We start from the raw sequence: 11,924 nt of genomic DNA on the forward strand, positions 1-11,924 counted from the left end.
TTTACTGCTTTACATGACACCACTGAGATTGTATGACATGTATCAGACATATCTGAACAGTGTCAGCTAACAGAGCTGACTTTCACATCACCCATGTCATTTTTATTTTCACTAATCTTGATTCTAAAATATACACACATGGATACATTGGTGGGTTTTTGTGGTTTGCTTCATAATGTCTTGTGATGTCTTGGTCCAAGGTCCACAGTCCGCTGATCCAGAGGGAGATACAATCAACACGTGTTGGGTATAACTCCACCAGTGTTTGATAACCACTTTATACAGATCAAGGAGCCAATTCCAGGCAGCACAGGGCACAGGTTTGTATGTATTTATATAATGGCAACATAGTTGATAGTCAGAGTAAGAAATCAATGTATAATGCTGAAAGGTTATATTAATTCATTGGTTTTCCCAAATGATTTAAGAAATCCAGCATCATCATGATGAAGCAATCTTTGTTTCGTACAGATATTCATACAAATATCTTACATGACAAAAGCATAACAACTGATGAAATTAAAGTGATTTTAATATCCATAAAAAGTATAAATGACATCATTATAAAATTATTCTTTTACAAAAACAATGATTTTAATTTGACAGAAGGAATCATTTTGGACATTATGCTAACAAAACTTGTGACTGTTATTTAAAAAAATACACACAGACACATATACAGGTGGGATCAAGGTTCGAGGTCACTGCACAGAAATTTTACGTAAAAGCTTAAAAAGTATTGATTTCTATTTTGTTGTCATTTCCACTTATAAATGGGCAAAATGCATAATTTACAAGACATCTGTAGAATCGTTCTTTTATTGTATTTATTTTTATATTCATTATTTTCACATAAAAGATTAAATACACCAGATTTAAAGAGATGTTAGTTAACTTACTTAGCACAGTTTGGCTTTACTGTACCAAAGTAAAAACGCAGGATAGAGTGGCTCAGTGAACGTGGCCTGGACCCTGTGCAGGAGGGTCACTGTGTCAGAGACGCTGTAGAAGGACAGAGTTCCTGCCCTGTGATCCAGGTACACTCCTATCCTGGGGGAGGGGGGGCCAGATACTGCAGATTTCACGTTGTTCTGCCAGAATGAGTAACTTGAGGTTGAGCAGGACAAACGCCAGGACTTGTCATTGCATCCAAGCCTGCTGTCATCACTCCCTCCTTTCCTGTTGATTCCTTTATATGTGACGCCTATACCGACCACAGGCCCGCTCCACTCAACCTCCCAGTAGCAGCATCCAGTCAGACCCTCTGTACACAGCACTTGGTAGCGTAAGTCAAACCTCTGCTGGTAATCAGGATATGACTGTGTCTCTTCCTTCCATGTCACCACTCTGTTCCCCTCAGACAGATGGAGGTTATTGTTTGCTGTGTTGAGGTCCAGAGTGAGCCGACAGGAATCTGATGGAGGAGAAGATCAGGAGGTGATTTTTTGGTTTCATTATATTACTGAAGTTTGTGCACATTTTTGCTATGTCTAAACGCTTTGAAAAGAATTTTCAAAAGTAAAAGTATGTATAAATAAATATATGTTTAGTGTTTCATGTTTATAAGTACCCCTCTTGGAGCCGACACCTTATTGTGGTGGAGGGGTTTGTGTGTCCCAGTGATCCCCGGAGCTAAATTGCCTGGGGATTAATGCCCCTGGTAGGGTCACCCAAGGCAAACAGGTCCTGGGTGAGGAACCAGAGGAAGTGCGGCTCATTAGACCCCTTATGATGACAAACAACATAGATTGACGTTTTCCCTCGCCTGGTCACCGGGTCCCCCCCCTGGAGCCAGGCCTGGGGGTAGGGCTCGATGGCAAGTGCCTGGTGGCCAGGCCTGCACCCATGGGGCCTGGTCGGGCACAGCCCAAAGAAGGAACATGGGTCCCCCCTCCAATGAGCTCACCAAGGGGGTCAGGTGCATTGTGAGTTGGGTGGTAATCGAAGGCGGGGACCTTGACGGTCCGATCCTCGGCTGCAGAAGCTAGCTCTAGGGACATGGAATGTCACTTTTCTGGCAGGAAAGGAGCCTGAGCTGGTGCACGAGGTTGTAGGTTCCGACTAGATATTGTCGGGTTCACCTCGACACACGGCTTGGGCTCTGGAACCAGTCTCCTTGAGGGGGGTTGGACCCTGGAGTTGCTCGCGGGGAGATGCAGGGGTAGGCATACTTATTGTGCCCTGGCTGGGCGTCTGTACATTGGGGTTAACCGCGGTGGACGAGAGAGTAGAATGCCCACCCTTTTTGGAGTCCTTGGAAGGGGTGTTGGAGAGCGCTCTTCCCTCTCTCATTCTACTGGGGGACTTCAATGCTCACGTGGACCTGGAGTGGCGTGATTGGTAGGAACGCCCCCCCCCCCCCCGATCTGAACCTGAGTGGTGTTTTGTTATTGGATTTCTGTGCTCATCACGGATTGTCCATAATGAACACCATGTTCAAGCATAAGGGTGTCCATATGTGCACTTGGCACCAGGACACCCTAGGCCGCAGTTTGATCAACTTTATGGTCGTGTCATCGGACTTGCGGCCACATGTATTGGACACTCGGGTGAAGAGAGGGGCGGAGCTGTCAACTGATCACTACCTGGTGGTGGGTTGGCTCCCCTGGGGGATAGGAAGTCGGTCAGACCTGGCAGACCCAAGCGTATAGTGCGGGTCTGCTGGGAACGCCTGGCGGAATCCCCTGTCAGAAGGAGCTTCAATTCCTACCTCCAGCAGAACTTCGTCCATGTCCCGGGGGAGGCGGGGGACATTGAGTCCGAATGGGCCATGTTCCGTGCCTCCATTGTGGAGGCAGCTGACCGGAGCTATGGCCGTAAGGTGGTCGGTACCTGTCACGGTGGCAATCCCCGAACCCACTGGTGGACACCGGCAGTGAGGGATGAAGAAGCAGTCCTATCAGGCCTTTGTTGCCTAATCCAGAGGCAGCTGATGACTACCGGTGGGCGAAGCGGAACACAGCTTCAGCGGTCGGTGAGGCAAAAACTCGGGTGTGGGAAGTGTTTGGCGAGGCCATGGAGAACGACTTCTGGATGGCTTCGAGGAGATTCTGGTCCACCATCCGGCGGCTCAGGGCAGGAATGCAGTGCAGCATCAACACTGTTTATGGTGGGGATGGGGTGCTGCTGACCTCAGCTCGGGACGTTGTGGGTCGGTGGAAGAAATACATCGAAGACCTCCTCAGTCCCACCGACACGCCTTCCAGTGAGGAGGCAGAGTCTGGGGACTTGGGGGTGGACTCCCCTATTTCTGGGGCGGAGGTCACTTAGGTGGTTAAAAAGCTCCTTGGTGGCTGGGCCCCGGGGGTGGATGAGATCCGCCCGGAGTTGCTTAAGGTTCTGGATGCTGTGGGGCTGTCCTGGTTGACACGCATCTGCAGCTTCACATGGACATCGGGGGCAGTGCCTCTGGACTGGCAGACCGGGGTGGTGGTTTCTTTAAGAAAGGGGACCAGATTGTGTTTAACAACCATAAGGGGGTCACACTCCTCAGCCTCCCTGGTAAGGTCTATTCGGGGGTCCTGGAGAGGAGGGTCTGTTGAATTGTCGAACCTCGGATTCAGGAGGAGCAGTGTGGTTTTCGCCCTGGCCGTGGAACAGTGGATCAGCTCTATACTCTCAGCAGGGTCCAGGAGGGTGCATGGGAGTTTGCCCAACCAGTCTACATGTGCTTTGTGGACTTGGAGAAGGCATTCAACCGCGTCCCTCGGGGAGTCCTGTGGGGAGTGCTCCGGGAGTATGGGGTGCCGAACTTCCTTATATGGGCTGTTCGGTCCCTGTATGACCAGTGTCAGAGTTTAGTCTGCATTGTCAGCAGTAAGTCAGACTCGTTTCCGGGGAGGGTTGGACTCCGCCAGGGGGCTGCCCTTTGTCACCGATACTATTCCTAACTTTTAGGGACAGAATTTCTAGGCGCAGCCAGGGCATTGACGGTGTCCAGTTTAGTGACCTCCGGATTAGGTCTCTGCTTTTTGCAGATGACGTGGTTCTGTTAGCTGCATCGGACTGTGACCTTCGGCTGTCACTGGAGCAGTTCGCAATCGAGTATGAAGCTGCTGGAAAAAATCCGAGACCATGGTCCTCAGCCGGAAAAAGGTGGAGAGCACTCTCCGGGTTGGGGAGGGGGTCCTGCCTCAATTGGAGGAGTTTAAGTATCTTGGGGTCTTGTTCACGAGCGAGGGAAGGATGGTGCGGGAGATTGACAGGCTGATTGGTGCGGCATCAGCAATGATACGGGCACAGCGCCGGTCTGTCATGGTGAAGAAGGAGCTGAGCCAAAAGGCAAAGCCCTTGATTTACCAGTTGATCTACGTTCCTACCCTCACCTATGGTCACGAGCTGTGGGTAGTGACTGAAAGAATGAGGTTGCGAATACAAGTGGCTGAAATGAGTTTCCTCCGCAGGGTGGCTGGGCTCTCCCTTAGAGATAGGGTGAGGAGCTCGGTCATTCGGGAGGGACTCAGAGTAGAGCCGCTGCTCCTCCGCATCGAGAGGAGCCAGATGAGGTGGCTCGGGCATCTGATTAGGATGCCTCCTGGACGCCTCCCTGGTGAGGTGTTCTGGGCATGTCCCACTGGGAGGAGGCCCCGGGGAAGACCCAGGATATGCTGGAGAGACTATGCCTCTTGGCTGGCCTGGGAACGCCTCGGGATTCCCCCGGAGTAGGTGGACGAAGTGGCCGTGGCTGGGGAGAGGAAAGTCTGGGTTTCCCTGCTTACGCTGTTGCCCCCACGACACAATTCGGGAAAGCGGTAGAAGATGGATGGAAGGATGTTTATAAGGTCATATTTGCAACCGGGATGCCTCAGAGAACAACATGACAAGCAAAACAATATTAAACATCAGCAGCCACATTGAAAATAGATTCAAAGTCTCCTGACATAAACAGCTCATGTAAATGTGAAAGACCAGGAGGCAGCGGGAGAGAGAAAGAGAAGCTCCACTAGCAGTAGAAAACGAAACACAATAAAACACACTCCACCTCATACAGGGAGAGAGAAGCGTGTGTGTGAACAGACTCACATTGTAAGAATTCTGCTCTGGTCCTGGACACTATTACTGGTGGGACGGTGTCTTTGGTAACTAGAAGGAGACAGAGAGAAACAGGGATGTGAGTAAAAGGAATTTACTTGTGGCAGATGGACGTCACTGACTGTGGAGACACCAGCACTAGGGTATTATCATTATGGGGGCATTTTAAAAATGTAATAATCATTCTGAGTGAAACAGAATACAAATTTCTTAAGTATTTTAAATTATATCATTTTCCAGAAATATAATTCTTACTACTGTTTTCTGAAAGATTAAATCATACTGGAAACATAAACTGACTTGTGAGGCTGACTGTATTGTATACTCTCTCTGCATGGTCTGTACTGAACACGAACAGACAGGAATATGTATTTATTTATTAACCTGTGTGATTGATCTCTGTCATTTTCTTTTTGCAAACATTCCCCAGTTGATCCCTCAGTTCAGAAACCACCTTCTTCACGTTCTCAAAAGAGCAGCGTGGATCGACAGAGATTCTGGATCCAAATGAAGCTTCAGGGCTGACAAGAAGGACCCGGCACCTCTACAGACACACAGTCTGAGTAAACAGCTTCATAAAAACAGACGTGTACTGCAATCAAACTAAATTGAACATTAATTTCTGACAAACAAATTGAAATACATCCATTTGAATACTCTGGTTTTCTTATTGCCAAAGTAGCTGTTCTGTTACCTGGAGGAAATGGATGTGATCATCTGTGTGTGAAAGCTGCTCCAGCTCAGAGTGTCTCCTCTTCAGTTCATCAATCTCCTGCTTCAGTCTCTCCATGTCTCCTTCAGCCTGACTCACTGCAGCCTTCTCCTGATCTCTGATCAGCTGTGTCACCTCAGAGCGTCTTCTCTCAATGGAGCGGATCATCTCAGTGAAGATTCTCACACTGTCCTCCACTGCTGACTGTGCTGATCTCTGTTGGTAAATTACAATTGGCCCCTTTTGAGACTCCAGAGAGCCTCATTGTTCAATAGTGATGTGAGCTGACAGGAGGTATAAAAACAGCACACGGCTGGGGTTTGGAGCGTCACCATGCTGGATGCCTCAGGTACTGAAACCCAGCCAGCACTGATTGGAAATGATCACTCATTAAGCTCATACACTGTCAGGCGATCCTGGAGGTGAACATGCTGGATGTGAAGGTCCTGGGCTGGTGTGGTTACACGTGGTCTGCGGTTGTGAGGCCGGTTGGATGTACTGCCAAATTCTCTGAAACGCCTTTGGAGACGGCTTATGGTAGAGAAATGAACATTCATTTCACGGGCAACAGCTCTGGTAGACATTCCTGCAGTCAGCATGCCAATTGCACGCTCCCTCAAAGGTTGCGACATCTGTGGCATTGTGCTGTTTGATCAAACTGCACATTTCAGGGTGGCCTTTTATTGTGGGCAGTCTAAGGCACACCTGTGCAATATTGATGCTGTCTAATCAGCACCTTGACATGCCACACCTGTGAGGTGGGATGGATTGTCTTGGCAAAGGAGAAGTGCTCACTAACACAGATTTAGACAGATTTGTGAACAATATTTGAGAGAAATGGGTCTTTTGTGTATGTAGAAAAATTTTCCGATGTTTTAGTTCAGCTCATGAAAAATGGGAGCAAAAACAAGAGTGTTGCGTTTATATTTTTGTTCAGTGTATGAAAAGTCACCATTTATCATGAGGAATATAATTTAAGCACCGTTTGAGAAAGACTTTAGCTCAACCCTCCTGTCCAGTGCCATTATCCCCCCCCTCTGGGAGAACCCTGACTCATTATATCCCACAGTGACCTTACATTAATTAAACCTTAAAGGACTTAAGTCACCCATCTTAGAAGAGCCTCGATTGAAGCCTGAAATGGTTCCTACAAGCCAGCTGTTATCTTCTCTTCAGGTTCATACTCACTGTGATTGAGCCCACAGCCTTTCTCAGCTCCTGCAGCTCCTTCTCTCTCATCTGAATTCTCTGCTGAAATTCCCTCTGTGTTTTGCGCATTTGTTTCTACTCATGGGAAAAAAGATGATAAAAATTAGTTTATTTAATTACCTGATATTCATTAATCATCCTGTCCAGGATTGACCACAGCCTTGTGCCCTATGCTGCCTGGGAAAGGCTCCAGGCACTCCCTGTGACCCTGACCCAGATAAGTGGGTAGGAGATGGATGGATGGATGAATATACTTAAATGATTTATTAACTGTAGGTAGGATAAACTTAATAAATTCCCTCTGATTTGCATCCACAGTGAAGGATGTGAAAAGAGTTCTCACAGTCAACCTGAAGTTTACATACTGTATATAATAGATACGCTTAGTTGCCATTTTATTAGGTACAACCAGCAAATACCTGGTAGGACCCACTTTGCCTCCAGAGCCACTTCTTGTGTAGATTAAATAAATGTGTGTTAGGTAAAACCATTCTGCACACCGCTGATGTACTGAGCTGTTATTTTTGCACTTGTGAACTTGCTATTAAGCTTTAACAAGTCGGGCCATTCTCCTCTGACCTCTGAGTAAAGGTGTTTTCGCCCACAGAAACTGCCACAGTCCGGGTGCTTTATGTTTAATGCCCCGTTCTCATTAAACTCTACACACTGTAGTGTCTGACAATTCCAGGACGGTGGCTGTTTCTGAGATGCCAGAACCACAATGCTTGGCACCAAAAAAATCACACTATATTTAAAGCCTCTTTCCCGCTCACACAGGGGCACAGATGGTGGCGAGGAGGGGGGGACACATCCCCCCCCAGTTATATAGGGACCCTGATCCGTCCCACCCACTTCTGAGGGGAAAAAAATATCAAAACTTTGATAAGTTGCATCCCTAAATTGTGTGGATACCATGATGTTTGAACTCATCGCACTGCCGACCATCACTATCAACTCATACCATGTGTTTGCTGCAGGTAGGAGTCCCCTCACACACACTCGCATACCTCTGTCTGTGTACATGCTCTCCCACTGTCTCCCTTTATCTCTCTTTGTAGGTAGACAGTGTAAAATGCACACATTCCTATTAGCCTATACATGGCTTTAAAATGTTTCACCTCCATGATGACCTACCGATTTAACAAAGGGTAAATAACTCAAAACACGGATGTCACTTTCTAATACATTTTTTTCAAGAAGATATATACTTGCCACATTTGTGACTTTCCACATTCGGTTTGTATTCCACTGTTACTGGTTTTGGGTCCTGAACAAGTTGGGAACTGAGCTGCCTTAAATTGTGTCAGATGCAGTTTTGGAGACACGGACCAAAACAGTATGCAATACAGAAGAAAGCAACCCGGAGAAAAACAAAGATCTGACACAGTGTTCATTCAAATGGCAAGAATGTAAATAGATGTAACTTATATATAAGCTTAATCAGGAAGCAATTTTCAACAGAATTTTCTCATATCTCTGATAGGCTAATTGATGTTATTCTAATAAAAAAACAACTTAATCCAAGTTTGATCTAACGTTAAACAATGTCTGTTAGAATAAAACTGTAAATCTATGAATGTGTCCTCACATAATATGTAACATCACAGTGTACTGGGGCTCAATAAATTTGAACTTGCAACAAGGTGCAGAGAAATCTGCTGTTTATGCTGTTGTCTAATAGGCCATTTCTGGGTGGTTGGCAATTCCATACCGGGCAACACTGTTACATTGTATGTATGTGTAGGATCTCAGACTAGGCCGAGCCTGGTACGAGAGGCACCAAAGGGGAGTTACACACATAAACACACACACACAGATAACAAGGGAGGCCAGCACTCCATCTTTTATTGCCCAAAGATTTAGGGACCTACAGACAAGCAGAGTGGACCTCAAGGATAGGGGTCCCTCGACTTGGCACACAACCCCCTCCCCAGACATCCTGCCTTACATACCACTCACCCAACAGACGAACACCCTAAAGGAAGTTTCATTTAAGTTTGGCTTCTGTATACCCTGTATATTGATTTACTCGTGACTACTAGTCTAAATATACAGATAGGTTATGTTTGTATGTGTCCTTAGACAATCTTAGTGTTTTGTGTGCCACCCTTATAACCATGTTCACGGAGTATCACCTATTTCACCCCTTTGCACTTGAACACTTATATAAAGTTGAATAAATAAATAGGTATAGCTACCATTGTATATATGTTCTCATGGTATACCACAAGAATCTGGAAAATTAGTGTAACCAATGTGTCCTAACTTTTAGAGAGTCTTCTTCGTTTAACAACCCCCCTAATGTCTGTCTTATGTTAGTTGTAGTGTTAGCTAGGAATAAATGCATGTCTTTTACACAACTTCAGCCTCCGTCATTGAGTGTCTCACAATAGTCCCTGCCTCTGTGCGATCTTGCTACATGCTCTGAAACCCCAAACTCGCCTGAAATATCGCGAGACACTCTCTCATCGGCCGTGAGGGGGGCTTCACTACCAATCGTTTATATTACCTGGTGACGCAGCTCGCTGGACGAGCCTTCTAACCCAGGTTACTAAGCGATACTGGTAATTAGTGAATCCCATTTAAGTCTCACATTAACAGACTCACGGGGATACCGCAATCGATTTTGGAGGAGCCGACCATTCAGCATAACAATTGATTAATAATCAGCATTAAATGATAATTAATTAAACTTTAATTAATTAAAACATATTGGTGGAGATATTAAAATTTACCTGAGCTAATAATTCCTACATATGTCAGCTAATTTCAATTAAAATGTTTAGTATATTAAATCACACCGAATGCCTCGTCAAGCGTGACTGGATAAGCTTAAGAGCTGAGACCTTTTGCTCACTGTTAGGTCCCCCCCACTTCAAAAATCTCTCCTCAGCCCCTGAGGTCACACATCTTAGCCGTTTAGATTCACTGTTTGAAGGTGTTTTCAGTAGCAATTCGATCAGAACATTTTACATTTTATAGTAACATCTTGACACAGGTTTGCCCCATTGAGAACACAGCTACTGGTAAAAGACATTTTCAGTGACTCATTTTCTGAGCATTTTCTTTTCATGCAACATACCAGCCTTAATCATAATCTCTTTTTTTAATGCAAATTATTTACATGAGACCAAAACCTTTTACTTTATATAAAATTCATAATTTATATATAAACGTTTCCAGTCTGACCTGTTTCTCCGCCCATCCTGCAGCGGCTGAGACTGTATCATGGCCTCTGTGTTCATCCATCAAACAGGGATAACAGATACACTGCTGGTCGGTATGGCAGTAGATCTCCAGGGCTTTGTCTTGGTTGAAACAGACCTTTTCCTTTAGATGGCTGGTGGCATGAATGAGCATGTGTTGTTTTGCATGGTGGAGTTTATTGTGAAGCTGCAGGTCAGTTTCACAGTAGGAGGCCAGACACACCAGGCAGGACTTGACAGCTTTGTGTTTTCTCCCAGTACAGATGTCACACTCCACATCTCCAGGTCCAGCATAATGGTCAGCAGGAGTAGCTGCTTGTAGTCCAGTCTTCTTCAGTTTCTCCACTATTTCAGCCAGTATGGTGTTTCTGCCCAGAACCGGTCTGGATGTGAAGGTCTGTCTGCACTGGGGGCAGCTGTAAACTCCAGCATGATCCTCCAGATCCCAGAAGCTCTTAATGCAGCTCATACAGTAACTGTGTCCACAGTTAATACCCACTGGATCCTTCAGTAGGTCGAGACAGATTGGACAGCTGAACTCATTCTCATCCATTGCAGCACTGGCTTCTGCCATTTTACCACAAACACTGACAGGATTCAGTTTAGTTTTCTCTCAAAGTCGTCTGTGTGTTAGAGTGGGAGGAACTTCCTGCTTATCAGGCTACAGTAGGTGTGGTTTTGAGTCCAGACTGAGAAGAACAAATTGGGCAATCACTGGAGCTGGAGTTTATCAATGCCCTGAATGACATGACTGTGAGGAAGACCATCCATCCCCTTAAAAAAATACTGTGTTTGTCCACAACTCACGTGAGGAGAGCTCTGCTGAGAGTGAACTCACGAGAAGCAGCAGGACCAGACAGCAAACCTAGCTGCATGTTCAGGGAGTGTATGATCCAGTTGGCAGATGTCTTCACAGACATCTTTAACATTTCCCTGAGCCAGGCAGTCGTCCCCACATGCTTAAACGTCACCATCATCACACCTAAGCTGAATTAGTCTTCTGCCTCCTGCCTCGATGCCTACCGCCCTGTAGCAGTCACACCTATCATCATGAATTGCTTTGAAAGGCTAGTCTTGCGGCACCTGAACGCTGGTGTTCCCAAATCACATGACCATCTCCAATTTGCTTATCGCCCAATCCGGTCCACTGAGGATGCCATATCCTCTGACCTCCATCTGGCCCTTTCCCATCTTGAAAGGAAGAACAAATGTGTAAGAAAGCTGCTCATTGACTACAGTTCAGCATCCAGCACCATCATCCCCCAGTTCAGCACTTCCCTGTATAACTGGGTCCTGGATTCCTTGCCAGAGAGACCCCAGACAGTCTGCATCAGAGACATCACCTCCAGCAGCACCATGCTGAGCACCGGCTCCCCCAGGGCTGTGTGCCCAGCCCACTCCTGATCACCCTCCTGTCCCATGACTGTACTGCCACATACAGCTTCAGCACCATCACTAAGTTTGCTGACAACACAATGGTGGTGGGTCTCGATAGTGACGGTGATGAGTCGGCATACAGGATGGAGGTTCAGAAACTGACAGACTGGTGTAAGTCCAACAATCTGTCTCTAAATGTGGATGAAAAGAATGAGATGGTTGTTGACTTCAGACAGGCCCATGCTGTCCACCCCCTGCTGCACATTGTGGGCTCTGCAGTGGAGTCGCTCAGGAGAACCAGATTCCTTGGGCTGCACCTGCCAGCTGACCTCACCTGGTCCCTCAGCACCTCCTCCTCTGCCAAGAAGGCAGAGCAGCATCTTCACTTC

At 46.5% G+C, this 11,924-nt stretch overlaps 1 protein-coding gene and 1 long non-coding RNA gene across 2 annotated transcripts; one reads left to right on the forward strand and one right to left on the reverse strand.

Moving 5' to 3' along the window:
- The first annotated feature begins 292 nt into the window (after nucleotides 1–292).
- On the forward strand, nucleotides 293–1,392 carry LOC140588774 (uncharacterized). The gene is made up of 3 exons (XR_011989953.1): nucleotides 293–320; nucleotides 1,220–1,280; nucleotides 1,361–1,392. It is a non-coding gene; the product is annotated as an uncharacterized lncRNA (long non-coding RNA).
- On the reverse strand, nucleotides 876–10,746 carry LOC111837217 (E3 ubiquitin-protein ligase TRIM16-like). Its single transcript, XM_072710791.1, has 6 exons — nucleotides 10,142–10,746; nucleotides 6,932–7,027; nucleotides 5,726–5,959; nucleotides 5,416–5,575; nucleotides 5,023–5,082; nucleotides 876–1,414 (listed from the first exon to the last, which is right to left on the reverse strand). The coding sequence occupies exons 1-6, from the start codon at nucleotides 10,730–10,732 to the stop codon at nucleotides 900–902; spliced, it is 1,656 nt and encodes a 551-aa protein (XP_072566892.1). The 5' UTR covers nucleotides 10,733–10,746; the 3' UTR covers nucleotides 876–899.
- Nucleotides 10,747–11,924: the final 1,178 nt, after the last annotated feature.

This window comes from Paramormyrops kingsleyae, chromosome 4 (assembly GCF_048594095.1).
Source record: "Paramormyrops kingsleyae isolate MSU_618 chromosome 4, PKINGS_0.4, whole genome shotgun sequence".
Taxonomy (NCBI): Eukaryota; Metazoa; Chordata; class Actinopteri; order Osteoglossiformes; family Mormyridae; genus Paramormyrops; species Paramormyrops kingsleyae.